Here is a 17778-nt window from a genome sequence, read left to right as displayed (position 1 = left end):
AGCCAGGTCTATGGCCATTTTGTCTTCATAAAGTCAAAAGGTGTTGTGTTGTACGCTTTTGTCTCTAACTTGGGCAACAGATAGGATGACACTTTCTTCCGTCAAATATGCAGACGAAGGCCAGCAGTTCATGTTCCATACACACCTGTAACATCGAGAACAGTATGGTATTGTTTCCTTCTTGGCAAACGAATGAAGCATATGGCATGTCACTCAAAGAGTGCTATTTTTTTTTTTTTCCCTCCCCCATCCTGTTGAGTATGGATGCAAATATGGATCAATACCGACATACTTGATTCCCACTTTATTTTGCTCATATTGCAGGCAGTGGTGTTGAAGGCTTGGCTCCAGCTCTGCTTTCCTCTCCCCTCCTTAACATGGGTCACACAGAGTTCTATTGCCCCAGTGCTATATTTAAAAAGCCATAAGGACAGGCCTGGTTTGGGGGAGACGACGACGACAACACACACACTCACCACTTGCTCAAACTTTCCCACACACACAGTGCTTTAAACTGGCACCTTTTTCAGTGTGTTGATGTTTGGAGTTGTATGTCTTTATTGCTGTACTACATATTTATGTTGTTACTATAGTGTGTGTGTGTGTGTGTAGGGAGTGACTGTAGATCCAGCCCAGAGGAATGCTTGGCCTTTGCCGGTAACTGGCCTTGATCATACATTCCTGTGGAAGACACTCTCTCTCTCTCTCTCTTTATTTTGCGCTCTCTCTCTCTCTCTCTCTCTCTCTCTCTCTCTCTCCATCCCTCCCTGTCTCCCTCTTTTTTTCCAATGGGTTATTAAGTGAGTGACCTTGAGGTACAGACTTTGTGGGAGGGGACAGTTTGGGTTTAACTGTAGTAACACTCTCAAAGAGTCAGAAAGAGGGATAGCTTGAAGCAAGTGGAAGATAACCAGCGTAGAGACCTTTTCACTGCAGACAGAGCTATTTTGACAGAAACGAACCCGAGAAGGTGAAACAAGCGCAGTAGCAACGTTTTCACGTTCCAGGACCGCCGTGTGACTTTTGTGATGCTGTTGACCTTAACCAAGACGTCACTGGGCAGACACTACATTGCCATGTTTGAAGCCACTCAGAATGTCATGCTGAAGCCTACAGAGTCGTGGAGGGAAGCGCTTCTGGACCACAGAGTTATGGACCTCTTCTTTACGGTGAGTGATCTCCTGGTTTATCGTTCGTTCACTGGCATTGTTTGGTGCAGATGTGTGCGATTTCCTTATAAACAAATCCTTATGTAGTTTTGCTGCATGATGCTCTCCTTACCCACTCACTTCCTGTTTGTTTCCTTTTGAAAGGACGCTATGTTTTGTGTTGGTGTGGTTAGAGCATTGACCCTCCCAAGCTCTACCCTTTTATCTCTGTTTCTCGATTTATCCACACACCCATCCACACAGCCATCCGTTCATCCGTCCATAAACATTTACGATCACAATTACTTTGTTATCATGGCTCCAAATGAGAACACTGTCAGTAATGTGGGAGCACTTCACTTTAAATTGGATGGGAATTGCAGTCGGTCTGTCAGCTTTCAGATGCGAAGGTAAGCGATCACTACTTTGCAGTGTCTGTTGCTTTCTACCAATTTCCTGGTACTTGCAACTGATGACTGAGAATGATTTTTATTTTTTTTTAAACTTGCTTTTCTTAATAATAATAAATATAGCTGCAAGCAGCAATGGCGGATTCCTCGTCAAGATTGCGGACCATTTCAAAACTGACATGGTCGAGAAATGTGTCCTACAGATGCGTTCTCAACGCATTTGGATCAATGGCAGATTTTAAGTTCATTTTTGTAGCTTTCTTGCTACAAAATGATCTTTGTAGAGAAAACTCAGGAGTCAGTGAGAATTTTGGAGAATTATTTTGTGCTGATAAAACGCTACTTTAACATTATTTTGAATTGATTCCTGCTGCTATAACATTAATTTGATTTACTCTGTGCTGCTATAACATTAATCTGAACGAAGTGTGCTTTGGCTTGATCCAAGACAAACACCGCCATCTAGCAGATGATAATGATATTGTTAAACATATTATAACTTATATTATCAAAGATAATATTCCTTTTAATGTCATTGTTTTTGAAGATATGACGTTGCCATCGCACATGGTAACGTACTGTAATGTCCTCTTTGGGCTTGGCATAGATCAAGTCCATAAGGGTAATGTTCCATTGAATTATGGACACAAGAAATATGTGCAACAGTTGTCAATTCACCAATATGTAAATAGCTCTGCCAATTTTTATTTGATTCCTTATTGCTCATCAACCTATAGAAAGACATTTATCCCACACATATGCACCACAGTTCAAGTCATCTTGACTTGAATCTGACCTACGGTTCATGAGGAGAAGATTTTTGTAATTTTGGACAAATTTTCAACATCTGTCATGGCGGACTTTATGGGTCCGAAGGCCTTTTTGTTCCCCATGAGAAATAAGGCATGTATACCAATTTTCAGATTTTTTGGACTTGTGGGGCAGAGGGGAAAATCACATAGATTTTGGGCGTGGCCTGTAGCGCCACCTATGGGCTCATGTGGGCCATTTGTGGTGTGGGAGTTACGCGTGGCCTGTAGTATCAATGTGCCAAATTTCAAAACCACCTACCATTTTAGATCTTGAGTTATTGGGCACTTTAGGGAGATACGGAGAAGAAGAAGAAGAAGAATACTAACAATAACAATAGCTTTCCTCCTGATGGAGGAATCCTAATAATAAAGTCCCTAGGGGGGCATGCTGGCTTAGTGGTTAGCACGTTTGCCTCGCACCTTCAGGGTTGGGGGTTTGAGACTCGCCTTCACTCTGTGTGCGTTGAGTTTGCATGATCTCCCCGTGCTTCGGGGGTTTTCTCCAGTTACCCCAGTTTCCTCCCCCAGCCCAAAGACGTGTTATAGGCTGATCTGTAGTGTGTGAACTTGAGTGTGATTGTGCCCTGCAATGGGCTGGCTCCCCATCCAGGGCTTTCCTCGACTCGTGCCCCGAGGATAAGCTGTAGAGAAAATGGATGGATGGATGGATGGATGGATGGATGGATAAAGCCCATCTGATCCCCTAATTAATGCCTTTTAGACTTTTGTGACCTTGCAAGTTGAATTGCTCAGTCTTCATTCATCTATGAGTCTTGTTAAACCTTAAAACAGTACTAGTGATGTCTTGGGTGTATATGAACTGGACACCAACAGCATTCTGTGAATGTATTGTACATTAAATGTCCAGTAATTAATATTGTATATCTCATAACACACACACATTTTTTCTCTCACATTGTAAAATATCTATAGGACTGTAAAATATCAGTCTCGTTATAATGGTCATGGTCAGTACAATGCATTCATGTGCAGAAATTGATTTGTAGCCTAAAAGGTAATGTCATTCCTTTCGAGTAACAGACCGTCTGATGGACATGTGAATAAAATTGACCATTTAATTGTCAATAACAATGGGGGGGAATAATTATCTGTAAGAGAATGCGATTGACGCTGAAGAAAAAAATGTAACGAGGAAGACGCCAGAGCAGTCAAGCTGGTTGAAACAAAGTGACATCTTAAGAGTTTCATGAAAAAAATTAAATAAATCTGGCAGGGCTGTCTGATCGAAAAGATCCTGATGTCTGGAACAAATCCGTCATCTTTCCGTCACCATCCAGAGCACGACTTCCCCGTTCTTCCATTACGTATGCATAGTCTCCCTGAGCCATCAACTGCCAAATACTGCTATACTTACTCCATCAGTGCCAGCTGCTCATGCTGCCAGATGAATTAACATGGGTCAAGGGAAATCCCGGCGTCTTCAACCTGTTTCAGCAGTGTGGCGTTTCTGCCTTCTCATTGACATTGAAATGAGCTGAATCTCATCTGTGCTTCATGTCCTCTGTAGTAAAGGACCGCGACCCCAACTGGCCAGGAAATCTCAGTGAGAGAACAAATATCAAGAGCTCATCGTATCATAACAACGAGTAGTACAGCTGGACGAAATATAAGCGCAGACAGAGGCTTCTGTACAGTCTGTCAGGCTTCATCAGGGTGTTTTTGCTTTGTCTGTGTGACATTTGGCTTTATTTGCAGAGGGTCAAGGGATTGTTTTTGTTAGGTTGAAACGTAGTCAGCTGTCTCTCTCTCTCTCTCTCTCCATATCTCGGTGTGTGGTGTGTTTTTCTATGCTCATACCTGACATTATGTGCTATACTCTCAGCTGTGACAGGGGCAGGTGGGACACGAGGCCATGCGCTGCAGGGGTCAGAGGTGAGTATAGACGGACGGCAGGCTGGATTAGTGTACGACCCCTGATCGAAGAACTCCTTTTAACAGACCCGTGAAGCCCCTTGGCCTGTCACTTGGGCAGGCAGGGAGACCCGAGCATGTCCCATCTGAGGGGACGGACTCTTTTTGATGATGTAGCTCGGCGTGCCCTGGAAAAAGACAACAGGATGAGAGAATGAAGCACAGCCCAAAATAAACTCGCACCTAATAAAGCTATGGCTACACTAACATTTTCCTACTCAAACCCTAGTCTAGCAAGGAGTGTTTTTGTTTGTGGTTTAGGGTTATTTTTACACACGCATACACCCTCTGTCCCTCATACACATGGACACATACTCGTGATTAGCAAATGGCGGTCATAATTTGGTTGCAATTTATTTATTTATTTATTTTTTCCCCCATGCAGCCAGGGAATGTTGGAATCGGATCAGTCCATGTCCTCTTTCAGAAGGCACGTGTGGTTCGTTTATGGACTAAGCAGTTTCGTGTTTTGTCGTCGCTGATTGAGATCGATGCGATAATGCTGATTATTAGTTGCCCTTTTGCTTGAGTAACTGGATCCGCGTAGACGCCGATGCCGTGATGATCTGATCGAGAACAAAAGGTCTGCTCAGGAGATGGACAGAAGCTTTGTCTTCCTCCTAAAAATGGTTGTCTCTGTCTGACAGGAGGCATCTAAATGAATATATGTCAGTCTAACTATAGTTGGATTCAAGGCAGTTGGAATAGTTTGCGTGGTGTGGATGTTCGTAAGCGCAGCTGTTTTTTCTGCCCACGTAACTTTGGCCTTGCGCTCTGTCTCTCTATTTAGCCCTATCTTTTTCTCTGGCTTTGTCTCTCATCTACCTCTCATTCACCTCCTCCCCTTCTCTCCCTCCCTCTCTCTCTCTCTCTCTCTCTCTCTCTTCTGTATCGGCTCAGCAAATGATTTCACACTGTGGAAAACGGAGTCCAGTCCTCCACTAGATAGATCAGTGCCACACTATGTTAACAGTAATGGGTCTCCTAGCAGCTCTTTTGTCCAGCTTGTGAAGACAGGAAGTAGTGTGTACTACGAATCGTAGTTTCATAGAGATGGAAACTTTACGTTTATTTCTTTTTGGACTCGAAGCATCTTTGCCAGAATGTTTGGTGGACAGACAGGGTAAGGCTCTGAGATAGAAAAGAAAAGAAACCGAGCTGAGGGGGGAAAGAAAGAAAAAAAAAAAAAGAGAGAGAGAGAGAGAGAGAGACCCAATAAGAAGTGAAGAGGATTTTGTGCCAAACATCCGCTCTGCAGTGGAACCACATGTGCTTCTGGTATGGGAGAGCAGGGCACTGAACTAAACACACACTCCTAGCCATGGTACCGCTATGGCCGGGGATCTCTCGCTCCTCGCAAATGGCAGAGAGGCCGATTTTACTTTAAAGCATCTCCGAACTGCGATTTGAATCGACTTCGCGTTGAGCGTCGCGCATCTGGAGAGTGACGACGACGGAGAGAGAGTTTGGCTTCACTAGGTGAGCGGTCTTCCCGATTCTTCACGCGCTCTACCTTTTCACGTTTTAAGAAGGCGGCTTCGCGTACGTTGCACGACTGCAAAATTAAAGACAGATTCGTCCTTTCAAGTAAGGCCGAGGAAAAAGGGCAGGGGGAGTGGGTGTTTATGCGAGAGAGATGCTTTTCTGTGTAATTCAGAAAGACCGTGTGTGAGCTCCCCAGCTGTGTGTTTGATCAGCTGCCAGGGAGCCAGTCTGCAGTTCCTCCCGCTGCAGAATGCCTACAGGGTTTATATAGCCTCACCGTTTTTTCCTTTTTACTTCTCTCTCGCTCTCGGTCGCTCTCTCATGCACACACATTCTCTCCCAATTTTCTATCGTCCTGCTTTATCTCCGTCTTTAATATCATGCCTCCTAACCCGAGAGGAGCGTGCACGTTGGCGAAGCAAACTGATTCATACCGCTTTGAGGATGTTCGTCTTTTTCAGGTGTCGTCCTGTGATTTTGTTTGTTTTCGTGTAGCTCGTTTGGATCTCGACTTTTCATATCTTGGAATCTGTTCGTGTACGTGATTTACAAAATTTCGATTGGCTTTCTCAGGTGCACAGGAAGATTCGTGAAGACTCCGACATGGCCCAGGATTCCCTGCAGTGCCTGGCCCAGCTGGCGTCTATGCACGGGCCCATCTTCCCAGATGAGAGTGCTCAGGTCACCTACTTGGCCCACCTTGTGGAGGGGCTACTCAACATGATCAACGGGTGAGCATGAATTAAACCGTGTCTAACGCGTCGTACAAGTCTTTTTAGCGTAAAAGACACGCTTCGACTCGAGTCGATCCGTGCGTGCTTTTGTCTGTGTATGTGCAGTCGGAAGTGTGATCGGTAAATAGGCATACGTTCTGTTTGGCGCTCACTTTGAAGCGTCTTCTAGATCCGTGTTTAAAAACCGAAGGATAATCTTAATGCATGTGCAGACAGGCTCCTGAAATTCGATCCATCGTTGCTGGAGCGAGTCAGGGTCTTTCTCCTCAATTCTTCCTTCTACTTCTCTGCTTCACTTGCAGCTCCATAATCACCTATTTTTGGAGCTTTTTTCCAGTTGCATCATCGGAAAACCATGCGGCAGGTCCGTTGTGATTGAACTGCTCTGCTTGCAATTTAAATCCATCTGATACGGGTTAGAGCCGTAGAAGTTGAGCATAAGGGAAACGGATCCCTAGTCGCGTTCTAGCTTTTTTTTTTTTTTTGTGAGGAAGAATCCAGACAATCCAGGCCGTTGTGCACTGTGTGGATTTGAATGGAATCGATTTGCCTACAACCTCGAAAGCACGAGAACGTAAACGAGTGTATGAATGGAGTTCTGGTGATTCGAAACATTCCCACACATTGTGCTGTGGTAGTGCTTTTTTTTTTTTCTTTTTCTTTCTTCCTACGGAGTCTTGAAGGTTCTTCTGGGACAGATGTTTGTACAGCTTTTCCAACACTTGATCTATTATAAGATTCCACCGCCATCCCTGACTTTTATGCAGTTGTTTAGTCTGAACCACTTACTCCACTTATGTAACTTTTAGTTTTGACCTTTTGAGGAAAACAAAGTGCTTGCTTATTTTTTATTTTTTTTTCTTTCTGGTACACCCTGAAGTTTGTTTATGGAGTACCGACGCAATTAAACGTCTTTTATTTAACGTCAGAGTGTAAATATATAAATAAATATATTTATTTATATATTTATTTATTCATGCGTCACTGATTTGTCTTTATTAAATTCAGGCCGTTTGCATTTATAACAGCACTTGGTCTTCTTGACTTTATTTATTTATTTATTTATTTATTTATTTATTTGGTAGGAGTATCATTTTGTGTAACGCTAACGATTTCGTTCACGTGTGCGCAGGATTGAGATCGAAGACTCCGAGGCAGTGGGAATCTCGAACGTTATCAGTAATCTGATTGCCACGTTTCCCCGGAGCGTTCTTACGGCTCTACCGAGCGAGCTCTTCTCCTCCTTCGTCAACTGCCTCACTTTGCTCACCTGCTCCTTCGGACGTAGCGCCGCCCTCGAAGAGGTGGTGAGTACTAGACTCGATCCCCAGATCGATTCGATTCGTCTAAAGGTCACGCCCTTTGGGGATTAAACTCAACTGTCTATCTGATACGTTCTGCGTATCAGATAGACAAAGAAATCGTTTTAAGGTCGGCCGATTGTGAAGGCACGCTAATTGTTTTCACGCACTTAACTGTAACCCATGTTCATTCCTGCTATGTTTTCTGTCTCCTTTAGCTGGATAAGGATGATATGGTTTATATGGAAGCATATGACAAGCTGTTGGAGTCGTGGCTCACGCTGGTACAGGAGGATGAGCACTTCCCCCGTGGCTGCTTTGTCCAGCCGGCTGTGCAGGTCTTCAACTCCTACATTCAGTGTCACCTTGCAGCCCCTGACGGAACCAGAAACCTGGTGAGAGCGGTCCATCCATCCATCTACATGGCATAATTTCAGCCATCTTTCTCAATCCTTTCTTCTACAAATTTGTAGTGCTTATGTATGTATTTATTTATTATTATTCTGAACTCGTAACGTAAACTGGCAGTCGTGACCCTTTGGGTCGTCTTCGTCTCTGTGTCTAGACTGCAAACGGTGTCGCATCTCACGAAGAGGAGGAGATCAATGAATTGCAGGAGGACGACCGAGAACTGTTTTCAGATCAGCTAGCGAGTATCGGAATGTTGGGGCGCATTGCGGCAGAGCACTGCATCCCTCTGCTTACGAGGTAAAAGCGCACGCTCGCTCATCATCACCTTGTATTGAGTACTGAAGAAATTCCTATTCACCGTCGATCGGTTTCTCGTTATTAGTTTATTGGAGGACCGAGTTACACGGCTTCATGGACAGCTCCAGAGACACCAGCAGCACCTCATGGCCTCGTCGGAGCCAGACTCGGTGGACCGGAGAGTTTTAGATGACCTCTATGAAGATATTCACTGGCTCATATTAGTCTCAGGTCTGTCTGAAATAGAAGAGAGTAAAATCTAAGATTTCTTTACTCTGTTCTGATGTTTTATTAACAGTAAAACCGGGGAAATGCGTACTTTTCAAGAATGTCAATGAAATATTTTCTGTTTCTAAGCGCTCAATATTACAGAAAAGTGCAAAACAGAATATTCATTTACGTTTTGTCCGGGTCGTGACAGGCTACCTCTTAGCTGATGACCCTCAGGGGGAGACGCCGATGATCCCCACAGAGGTGATGGAGTTCTCTATAAAACACTCCACCGAGGTGGATATCAACACCACGCTGCAGATCCTCGGCTCGCCCGGGGAGAAAGCCTCCTCCATCCCGGGCTGCAACAGGACAGACTCCGTCATCAGGTAAAGAGAGATCGAGGTCGACGGACGAGCTCGGTTAACACCAGCAATTCGGAACATCTGACGACTATCAGTAGCGTGGATGACCACTGAAGGCAGAGCCCTCGGACACTTTGTTTATCAGACGGTAGAAGTGGTCACATGTTTCTCTGGCTTTAGTGAGCAGGCTAACCTGATGACTCCGTGGTATTTATATACACTGCCGGTCAAAAGTTTAGTGACACTCATTCTTTATTTATATTCCCCGAACCCCCCCCCCCCCACCCCTCCCCCCGCACTCTTATCGGCTGCTTTTCGGAATATTTCTCTCCAAGTCATCGATTAAAAAAAAAATTCTTTGTAAATAAAATTTTAGTTTTCTAATGAAAGATATGTCGGGACTATTATATTTTTGTCTACGACACCGATTTCAAACATTTATTCATACACCTTCAGATCAAAAGGTTTTTAAGATGATGAGAAACATTTCAGTCGCGCGTCCACAAACTTTTGACCGGCAGTGTACGCAGAGTTTAACTATCCATACTGTGATAAGTGCAACCGGTGCATTGTTGTCAGTGGCTTAACTCTGTGTAATGTCAGATGAATGCTGTTTCCATGCCAGACAGAGCCTTTAGTGATCAATTGTTGTACAGCGTACCCTTCACTCCGCCCGCAGCAGCGGTCAGTAAAACATGCAAGCTTTAGCAGCAGGAAATGGTTCCTATGTGTCCAGGGCTGGTGCACTACACAGTGTCTGATCTGCCCTGGTAGCAGCAGTTCTATTGCCCAGCGGGGAATGTCCTGGCCATGTGCCAGTCAGAGTGGCCACGCGAGTGGCCCTGGCGCCGGCCGAGTCTCTAATGCCACGCCGCACGCATTATTCAATTAGAGCCAGGACAGGTGCAGTGCTGAGAGAGCGGAACAGGGGAAGTTTATGAATGGAGAGCAGAGGGTGTTTGAGGTGACTGAAGGGTAGGAAGCGGGGTGTTGACTTTAAACAAGCCTGGTTTTAAATCGTCTGAACTGTACTTGCTCGTATTAGTTTAAAAGTAAAGCCGGTATTGTAATTCTATTGATAGCGTCTCGAGGCTTCATCCTTCACCTACAGACCTTTCTGTCAGTGGTTGTGAAAATGGGAGAGAGAGTATGGAGGTCAGGGCTGAGGAATTGAAAGGGTGCGATGTCGATGGGTTCAGCACTAGGAGAGCTTTGGGGGACGGTAAGAGAGAATAGCAGAGGGGTAAAGGATTTAGAGAGACAGTAGGTTGGTGGGGGGGTGTTGGATGGAGGATTTGGAAAGACAGTGGGCTGAAGGATTAAGTTTCCTAATGACAGCGTCCTGACCCCACGGCTCTGAAATGTCAATGGGGTTTGTTTTTGCAAACAATGTAAACCATTCGCTTGTGCTGCCCTGGCTCGTCAGAGAAGCCATATCTATTTTACAGGTCATTCATCTGCAGTAAGCCGTTTCTTCAGTATCCTTGTTGTCTTTCCACTGGAGGTGGAACAAAAGCGTCCGTGTGCTTTTTATAGGTTTGAATTCTTTCGCATTGTCTTCTCCTTGTTTTCGCAGCTCCCTTTTTAATTTAAAGGGACTGCACATTTTCTCATTAGCCTGTTACTGTGACACTGTTAAAGCTGTGGATTGACTGGAAAATAATTACCCCTGTTGTTAATCAATAGTATAATTAGTACTATTTCCTCTGGGCCAGATGTGGATGTGGAGCCACAAAGACCAGAGGTTTTTTTTTTTTTTTTAAATCCTGAATTTGTCAACATTTTGTTGTGAACAGTAGGAATGTGAGAAGAACTGACCAACTAGGGCTGGGTAATTATATTTTGATATAGGATAATACTTTATTAAACCGCAGATGGAGAAATTAGGGATTGTTATAATATCGTTATCGTGATAAATGATTAGGTGATGCACTTTTCCGAGATATCGTTGGTATGGTGATGGTTTTTAAAAAAAAAAAAAAAGGTTTTATTCATTATAAATTAAACTGTACTGAACGGATGCTGTTGATTTGATGTCATTTTTTAAAAACGTAATCTTTGTATGCATTAAAGAAAAGTATTGTCAGTCAGTTTAATGTTTTGGGGTTTTTTCCTGTTTTTTTTTTTTTTTACTACTGTGTTGAAGAGTTGGTTAGATAAATTATATATCGTGATACATGTCGTGTATCGTAGAAATGTCCTCGAATATCGCGATATATGATGTATATTTTTGTGATGTCAGGTTTTAAGATTTAATCAGAGCCGTGTGTCATTTCTTTCCTCTCAGATTGTTATCAGCGGTGCTGAGGACATCGGAGGTGGAGTCTCGGGCAACACGGGCGAGTCTAACAGAACTGTTGAGCCCTCAGATGGGTAAAGACATCGTGTGGTTTCTGCGGCGTTGGGCCAAAACCTACCTACTAGTGGATGAGAAACTGTATGGTCAGGTGAGCTCCGGATATTCTCTATAGAAAACTGCGATTCGCTGATCTTAATTAATTTGAGATTTTATTACTCGTGTAAAGACCTTGAATGTGGCGCCAAGTCTTGACATTTTAACTAAAAAAAAAAAAAAATTCATGTTGTATTGTACCCGTTTCCCTCCCTTTAGATCAGTATGCCCTTAAGCACAGCGTTCGGGGCTGACACCGAGGGGGCTCAGTGGATTGTGGGGTACCTGCTGGAGAAGGTGATAAATAATCTCTCCGTTTGGAGCTCTGAGCCTGACCTGGCCAATGACACGGTGGAACTTCTGGTCACTCTTGTGGAAAAGAGAGAGAGGTATGCGTGAACATTGGAAACTTATCTTCGAGATTACTATGGATTCAGTTACTGTATTTATTCCTGTACATTTGCACCCCCTGCTGGTGAAATTATAGTAGCGCTCCTAAAGTCTGGAGTCATCTAGAGGCCATTTGAGGTTTAGAATTGAGGGGCGTAGAACATACTGTTTACCCTAGAATTCACAAACTATAAAGTCTTTAAACACTAAAATGGTATTAAAAGTGCTTTAATTTAACATGTATAAAATAACGAAGCTGGTTATTTGTATTTTAATTACAGGGATTTTGTGATTTATGTGATTTGTCATCCAGCACTAGCTTTTAGATGCCGAAATCCCGTGAAGTAGCTCTGGACCTTGTTATCCGCTGTGTAAAAGTTTTGTTTAATTTCACCGTGGCTTTACTTCCTGTCCCATTCTGTCCATCAGAGCAAACATCGTGGTGCAGTGTGAGAACTGGTGGAGTCTGGCCAAGCAGTTTGCCAGCCGCAGTCCTCCGCTGCATCTGCTGTCCAGCCCAATCCAGCGCACGCTGATGAAGGCGCTGGTCCTCGGTGGCTTTGCACACATGGACACTGATACTAAACAGCAGTACTGGGCAGAGGTCAGTGCACTTCTACTTTACCTGTGTATTATTTTTTTTTAATCTAATATGTGAGATTGGATCTTTTGGTATGGTAGAGTTTAGTACTTATTGGCAGTATGCTGATAAAAATGACTGCCTGCTGCAAGTAAGCAAAACAACAAAGGCACCATACGTGTCTTCTAGTATTACTTGATTAGTTAGTTTGGCGTCCCTGTATGGGATTGTTTCATGTGATCGGGTAGAATCTCTGCTATGGAGTTCTACTTTTTCACTTGGTCTTTTTTCTGTGTTCCAGGTTCTTCATCCACTCCAGCAGCGGTTCCTGAACCTTATTAACCAGGAAAACTTTGCTCAGATCTGCCAAGAGGAGGCAGTGAAGCAGGAGATTGTAGCCACTCTGGAAGCCCTGTGTGGCATTGCAGAGGCAACTCAGATAGACAATGTGGCCTCTCTTTTCAGCTTCCTCATGGACTTCCTGTCTAGCTGCATTGGCTTAATGGAGGTCTACCAGAATTCGCCAGAAACGGTCAACCTCATCATTGAGGTGTTTGTTGAAGTGGCCCATAAGCAAATCTGCTACCTGGGAGAGGTGAGTTCAAGTGTGTTTATATATGATATGATATATGGTGGCCTGGGAAAACCCTGCACGTCATGAAATTGTGACCTTTTTTTTTTTTTTTTTTCCATTATTATGCGTCATTCTTAAAATTGCAGCCTTTCCCTAACTGAAATAAATGTCTCTTTTTTGTGTGTGTGTATTTCAACAAGAAATTAAGTTCTAGCATCTTAAATAAAGTCTTGTTACCCCCAGAATTGAAAAGAGAGGAAAAATTACATTTAAAGATTCCATACTGACTGTGATGCAGGAGCTTCAGAGACATTCTGACAGCCGGTATCTGATCAAACGCTGAATGCTTCAGGCTTATGTCCCTTTTGCTGTGGCACGTAGCTGGGGGTCGACCGATAATGGCTTTTACAGATACCGATAACTACGCTAGGCAGTACCAGTACCTGTCAATAAGGATTAATCAACAGTACTGACTGTAGCATGAAAATGTACTGTACTTTTTAAAATGAGATAAATCTATACATCTGAATGTGCATTACCTGTCAAAAGTTTAGACACACTATTTTTTATTTTTCCACGTTTTACAATAAAAATAATGTCATCAAAACTCTGGAGTAACACAAATGGAACTATGGGAATCATGCTGTGATAAAAATAAATCAGAATAATTGAGTATTTTAGCATCTTCAAAGTAGAAGAGCCCTTTTCGCCTAGAATTTCCCGAAATGTATTCTTGGCGTTTTCTCGACCGATCTCTTGAGGAATTTCCCCGAGATGCTTTTTATAAACAGTATTAAAGGAGTTCACACAGACGCCGAACTCTCATCGCCGCTTTTCGGAATATTTCACTCCGAGTCGTCCGTTTAAAAGAAATAATAAAGAAATAAAATGTTAGTTTTCTAATGAAAGAAACGAATACGTCGGCACGATTATATTTTTGTCTACGACACCGATTTCAAAGATTTAATCACACACCTTCAGAGCCAAAAACTTTTTAAGATCATGAGAAACATTTCAGTTGTGTGTCCACAAACTTTTGACCGGTGGTGTATATCTGAACATGTATTAACTATGAATAAATATTAAAGTAAATAAATATACACACCCAAACTGAACCAAAAAGTAACACTCCAAATAACAAATAAAAATAGAGACATCCAAAATGAAACCAAAAAAAAAAAAAAACACTTCAAATAACACAACAAAATCTGTCCGCGATTAGTTTTTATTTCGCCTCTATCGTAACGCATAATGACATTTGACCCCCTCAGCCACTCCAGCAACGGACGCAACTGGGGAAAATCGATCAGTGTGGATTTTTTTGCCAATAACCGCTAGTTCCAGCAATCGGTTACTGGTTCTGATCAATCAGTCGACCTGTACGCCTAGCTATCAAATCATCACATACAGGAATTAGGTATCGTATCAGGTATTGGTGTTTGTAAGTAAGCAGTTTCTATAAAGTATCTTTGTTTTTCCTGCAGACTAAGTCTATGAAGCTGTATGAGGTGTGTCTGACGCTGCTGCAAGTCTACTCGAAGAACAACCTGGGTCGTAAGAGACTCGACGTGGCTGCAGAAGAAGACCAATACCAGGACCTGCTGCTCATCATGGAGCTCCTCACCAACCTGCTTTCCAAAGAATTTATAGACTTTAGTGACACCGGTAAGAGCACTCTGGCTGGGTCAGGAGCTCTCGGTTGCGATTATATTAATCGACTAATCAAAGTTTATTTGATTCTTTCTTACTTTTAATTTGGTTCACTGTTATCGACGTGTTATCGACGTGTTTGAACGTGCAGTGACGTGACTGTGTTTGTAACCCAGATGAGGTGTTTCGAGGGCAAGAGCCGAGTTCAGGAGCCGGTCGCACGGTCTCGGCGGCTGACGTGGTGCTGTTTGGGGTCAACATTGTGCTGCCCCTCATGTCTCAGGACCTTCTAAAGGTGAGGCTTATATTTCATGAACATGAAACGACCACGTTTTTTGATTATTTTATTTTGATTAGCATCGTAAGCCGATGTAAGCGCGTACTATAGAGAATGTATTAAAACCTCTCTCCTTTCTGTAGTTCCCATCTTTATGTAACCAGTACTATAAGCTCATCACGTTCATCTGTGAGATTTTTCCTGAGAAGATCCCTCAGCTGCCAGAGGAGCTCTTCAAGAGCTTAATGTTCTCCCTTGAGTTGGGCATGACCTCGTATCCTTACGCTGCTTCAGTGTGTGCATCTATTACACCGTGTGTCTAAACGTAGTGTATATTCAGACTACAGCAGTTTCAGCTGGTGTGTGCTTGTCACTACTGTTTATTATTGTATTGAATTAGATAATGGTCGATTTGATTCTGTCATGAGATCATGGTCCCGCTTTCACCTTGACGTCCATCGTGCAGAATGAGCTCCGAGATTAGTCAGTTGTGTCTGGAATCTCTGTCGCCGTTGGCGGAGCAGTGTGCCAAAACACAGGAGAAAGACACCCCTTTATTTATTGCTACTCGACATTTCCTCAAGGTCGGTGTTGACCGTTACAATGACTACCTTTTTAATCTCATTCGATCATATTCGTTATATCCGACATGACCTTCTGTCCGTCTGTCCTGTATACAGCTGGTGTTTGATATGCTGGTACTGCAGAAGCACAACACTGAAATGACCGTGGCAGCTGGAGAAGCGCTCTACACACTCGTGTGCCTGCATCAGGTAAATATTGTTGTTTAATAAAGATCTAGATCAAGACTAGCGTTAATTTGCAGGATTTAGTCGAATAGTTAGAGCACAACAAAACAAAACGTCATGATGATAATAGGGTATTATATAGAAGCTGTGTGTGTGTGTGTGTCAGGCGGAGTACTCCGAGCTGGTGGAGACTCTGCTCTCCAGCCAGAGAGACGCTGTGATTTACCAGCGCCTCGCCGACGCCTTCAACACGCTCACGGCCAGCAGCACACCTCCAACGATGGATCGAAAGCAGAAAGTGGCCTTCCTCAAGAGCCTGGAGGAGTTTGTGGCCAACGTCGGAGGGTTGCTCTGTGTCAAATAACCACTGTCGCCAGCATCCTCTTCACTGTTCTGGATGCTCCCTCATTTCCACCCGCCCCTCTCTTGTACCATTGAAAGAAAAGCTCTTCTTCTTCTCCTTCTGACGTTCTCTCTGGCATGACAAGCTCTGGACAATCATAGCAGAACTGTGCTGTTGGAGAGGAGCGTCGACGTGTCTGAGGTCATTCGAAATGTTGCTCTCGTTCTCTCCGTTGTAGCCAGCAAGTCTGCCGGAAGCAGAGGATGGAAGTTTGGGGGGGACTCATCGCATTCATCTCAGTCCAAGCTGATAAATGGCTACTGTGCCAGTGAGAGGTTGTCAGAAGGGACGTATAAAGAGTTAGGGGCAAATTCTCCTCCCCAGTCTAGACACACACTCACTTTAATGCCTCTCCTCGAGTGCCTTTTTTCATGTCTCGGATCCAGCTGTCTGTACAGCAATGGGTAGAACTGTGTCTTATTGCGGAGCCTGTAGTCTCATCACAGAGGCTGTTGGCTCTGATAGAATTGGTTTGGTTTGTCACGTTAGCAGTTCCTTTTCTGAAGGCTCTAAATATATTTGCTCATTTATTTAAAAGTACAAATCCACACAAGCAAGCAATCACCAGGGAGGAAATACGACCGCAGGTTCGCGGAGACCTTAAACGTATCCTAAACCCTTCTTGGTCATAATAAGAGTCGCTTTCTGTATGCCCAACAAAATATTTGGTTTTAGAGACACCTCAAGACCATCATCTTCCAATTCCACGACGCATTAACGTGGCCGGCCGCGTAGAACGAGAACATAGAGCTGCGTGTCCAAGCACGCGGGACTAACCGTAGAAACATCGGCAGTAGCGTAAAAGCCGAGCCGCGGTCCCCTAGTGCGACCGAGTGAAATGATCTGGAGCCTCAGCGGGCAGCGTCGCTAGTGAAGCCTTAGGAGATCTAGACTGTTAGATGATTAAATATGAGCTCCGGTTGACATTTTTATGACGAAAGAAGCCTTTTCTCGCCGGACCTGAAATGCGGAACGCAGTTACGAAGAGAAACCAAATCGCTTTGCGTTCACTGAGGGTGTACATATATTTTTTTCAAAAAAGGAAACAAAGGAATGATTTAAAAACAATAGGGACTGACATTTTATAAGATTGTAGATTACAGCCTTTGAAGCTTTTATGACTTCACCTGGTGGTAAATGGGTTAAGATCGATTTGTAGTTTTTTTTTTTTTGTTGTTGTTGTTTTTTTTTTTAAACCAGGTCTCCCTGATCACAGTTGTTGTTGTTGTGAAAGTCATTATAAAAAAACTAGATAATGAACGTTTCCAGCAAATACACGGGGGTCACTAAATGATGTATGCCATTTGCTTTTATTTTTTTACTCTTATAAAATCATGGTGCAACACAAACTAGCGCACACTCATCCAAACCATTGCTATAACAATAAAATACCAAAAAGAATTCACTTTTTTTTTTTTTTAAAAGAAAGACTCTTTTGTTTCCATTTGTTTAGAGCACTAATCCTGTTTATTTCTCTTTTGGAATGCCTGAAATGTATTGTAAGATGTATATAAACTTATTATATAAATATATTGTGCGCGTGTACATTTATATTTATTTTTATTTTTTTTCCATGCTTGCATAGGCCTGTTTTATAACAAAGGGTCATTCTACTTCATAACTTTTTTTCTTTTCAGGATGTTCCCTGATCTGGGAAT

General features: G+C 43.2%; 1 protein-coding gene across 1 annotated transcript in view; it reads left to right on the top strand.

Annotated features, from left to right (window-relative positions):
• Nucleotides 1-17538, top strand: part of xpo4 (exportin 4) — a 34355-nt gene extending 16817 nt beyond the window's left edge. The window contains exons 7-23 of the mRNA XM_053627524.1: nucleotides 1057-1169; nucleotides 6361-6518; nucleotides 7654-7828; nucleotides 8041-8217; nucleotides 8388-8530; nucleotides 8616-8761; nucleotides 8952-9129; nucleotides 11393-11552; nucleotides 11717-11886; nucleotides 12317-12491; nucleotides 12769-13062; nucleotides 14526-14706; nucleotides 14868-14986; nucleotides 15112-15242; nucleotides 15435-15552; nucleotides 15649-15741; nucleotides 15884-17538. Coding sequence (XP_053483499.1) covers nucleotides 1057-1169; nucleotides 6361-6518; nucleotides 7654-7828; nucleotides 8041-8217; nucleotides 8388-8530; nucleotides 8616-8761; nucleotides 8952-9129; nucleotides 11393-11552; nucleotides 11717-11886; nucleotides 12317-12491; nucleotides 12769-13062; nucleotides 14526-14706; nucleotides 14868-14986; nucleotides 15112-15242; nucleotides 15435-15552; nucleotides 15649-15741; nucleotides 15884-16081 — 2729 coding nt within the window. The 3' untranslated portion in view covers nucleotides 16082-17538. The remainder of the gene's footprint in view (nucleotides 1-1056; nucleotides 1170-6360; nucleotides 6519-7653; nucleotides 7829-8040; nucleotides 8218-8387; nucleotides 8531-8615; nucleotides 8762-8951; nucleotides 9130-11392; nucleotides 11553-11716; nucleotides 11887-12316; nucleotides 12492-12768; nucleotides 13063-14525; nucleotides 14707-14867; nucleotides 14987-15111; nucleotides 15243-15434; nucleotides 15553-15648; nucleotides 15742-15883) is intronic.
• The last annotated feature ends 240 nt before the right edge of the window (nucleotides 17539-17778 follow it).

Source organism: Ictalurus furcatus, chromosome 6 (genome assembly GCF_023375685.1).
Source record: "Ictalurus furcatus strain D&B chromosome 6, Billie_1.0, whole genome shotgun sequence".
NCBI lineage: Eukaryota > Metazoa > Chordata > Actinopteri > Siluriformes > Ictaluridae > Ictalurus > Ictalurus furcatus.
The sequence above is the reverse complement of the archived record's forward strand: the minus strand, read 5'-3'. Positions and strand labels throughout refer to the sequence as shown.